General features: G+C 30.5%; 1 protein-coding gene across 1 annotated transcript in view; it reads left to right on the forward strand.

Annotated features, from left to right (window-relative positions):
* Positions 1-2,115, forward strand: part of LOC106478828 (PC4 and SFRS1-interacting protein-like) — a 73,706-nt gene that overhangs the window by 20,299 nt on the left and 51,292 nt on the right. Inside the window, exons 9-10 of the mRNA XM_013939400.2 lie at positions 152-233; positions 1,395-1,577. Coding sequence (XP_013794854.2) covers positions 152-233; positions 1,395-1,577 — 265 coding nt within the window. The remainder of the gene's footprint in view (positions 1-151; positions 234-1,394; positions 1,578-2,115) is intronic.

Consider the following 2,115-nt stretch of genomic DNA (forward strand, 5'->3'; position numbering starts at 1 on the left):
AACTTAATCGTTAAGATTATAATTCGTGAAATATTTAATAAGTTATTTAATACTATAAAAATTGTAAGAAAATTATATTAATAAATAACTGTACAGTGAATAAAATTGTTTTTTCTCTTTACTACTAAAGTTATTTTTTGTTATGCAACAGAAATGAAGAAAATAATAAACAGCTGCTAGATCCTCATTTGTGGAATGAAGAAGAAGAAAATGAAGATCGAGAGTCTTCAATAGTATGTAATTCAAAAAAAACTTTTACTTTTAAATATTGATTTTTTTAAATTTTTATAAGTATTAGAGATTGTTTTTAGGAATTATCTGTTTCTGGATTAGGTATGTCAGTATAACCAGAAGTGTTGTGAGAAAGAGATTCCATTATTAAATATAGATATCAAAATTAATTCTACCTGAAGAAGATTCTGAGACAGCAACAGCTAAATCATCAGTAATCAGTAACATTGCCCCCCCTTCCAGCATTAAGTCTGCAGGCTTACTGCACTTAAAAATCAGGTTTCAATACCTGTGATAAGCAGAGCACAGGCAGCCCACTGTGTGGCTCTGATGTTTAACAACAACCAAACCAGTCAACAACATCACAGCTCAAATCACCTGTCTTACAAGATTACTTACATGTGGTTCTTACTTTGTGTGGCAATCAGTTTGCAATTTTGGTTTGAACCTGACCTTAACTTATCTAAAGAAACTTGTTTTCAATTACAATTAAAGGCAAACAAAAAAAATAAACCAACAGAATTTTTTTGAAGATTTATGCCAAAGGAGTATTAATTCAGGTGTAACCAAAACAAATCCAATTAGCCTAAAGTAACATGAGCTTTTCATTGAGGGAAGTATTGATTAATAGAAAGTAGAAATAAAACCTCCCAAAAATTTATATATATATATATATATTTTTTTTTAAGTATTTTACAATTTTATAATGCAAAAAAGGTGTATAGTGTTTATGAATATCTTTGAAGTGAAAAGAAAGAATGAAAATTGTCAAGAATTTGATGACGAGGAACTCACTTTGAGACAATGTAGACTTGTTACTATATTAAACCTGTAATAAAGTTTTCTTCATTACCCATTCAAGCATACTTCGAACTTTATAGTCAAGAGTTGTGAATCTTGTTTTATATTTTCATTGATGATTATTGTTTAAAAACTTGAGTTACTTTAACTTTTTTTGTTTGGTTTTTGTATGTATGTCTGTCGCATAGAATGTAGCCTGTGTTACGTAGTTAAAGTCTGATACTTGTGATTGTAGGAAAGCTATTGGTTGTGAGAGTAATCTTAGAAAATTAAATAAATCGTAAAGCTATATTTAAACTTTTCAAGTCACATTGAAATGTCACATGAAATAAAGTTGCCAATTTTTTTTTCCATTTGTAAAGGAATTCAAGAGGAAGAGAAAAGAAAAAGAAAGAAAAAAAAGGGAGCGATTAAAATCCAAGTCACAGGAGTTTTGTAAGAAAGAGTTTGAGAGCAAGAAAACGGATTGCTCTGAATATGAAATACAGACTCCTGACCAAAAAAATAGCAGTGTGGATGAAAAAGCCAGTGAAAATAACAAAAAGGTAATATTCTATTTTCACAGTTCTTGAGGTTTTGATTTTTCTTTTGCCAGGTCTTTACTATTTTATTAGTATAGCATTTACAGCAAATTGACAATTTGGCATTATCCATTAAGGGTTATGTAGGTGTTTTACAAAACATAACCATGAATATCTAGTAAAATATAACCTTTTGTTTTTTTGAGAGATCACAGTTGTTAGTTATTTTAAAGTAGAATTTATCTGTTTGAAATAAATATTGTCACCTCTGTAATCACTGTATTAGCATTATTTTACTTCCATGAGAACTTGGTACTAATTACTATGAACACAAACTACTGTAAAAAAGTAAATATAATTCACGTTTTAGAAACTGGTGGGTTGATAATAATGTGTAGTGCCTGGCATGGCCAGGTGGCTAGGGCACTCGACTCGCAATATGTGGGTCGTGGGTTCGATTCTCCGTCACACCAAACATGCTTGCCCTTTCAGCCTTGGAGGCATTATAATGTAACGTTCAATCGCGTTATTCGTTGGTAAAAGAGTAGCCCAAGATTTGGCG

Source organism: Limulus polyphemus, unplaced genomic scaffold (genome assembly GCF_000517525.1).
Source record: "Limulus polyphemus unplaced genomic scaffold, Limulus_polyphemus-2.1.2 Scaffold253, whole genome shotgun sequence".
NCBI lineage: Eukaryota > Metazoa > Arthropoda > Merostomata > Xiphosura > Limulidae > Limulus > Limulus polyphemus.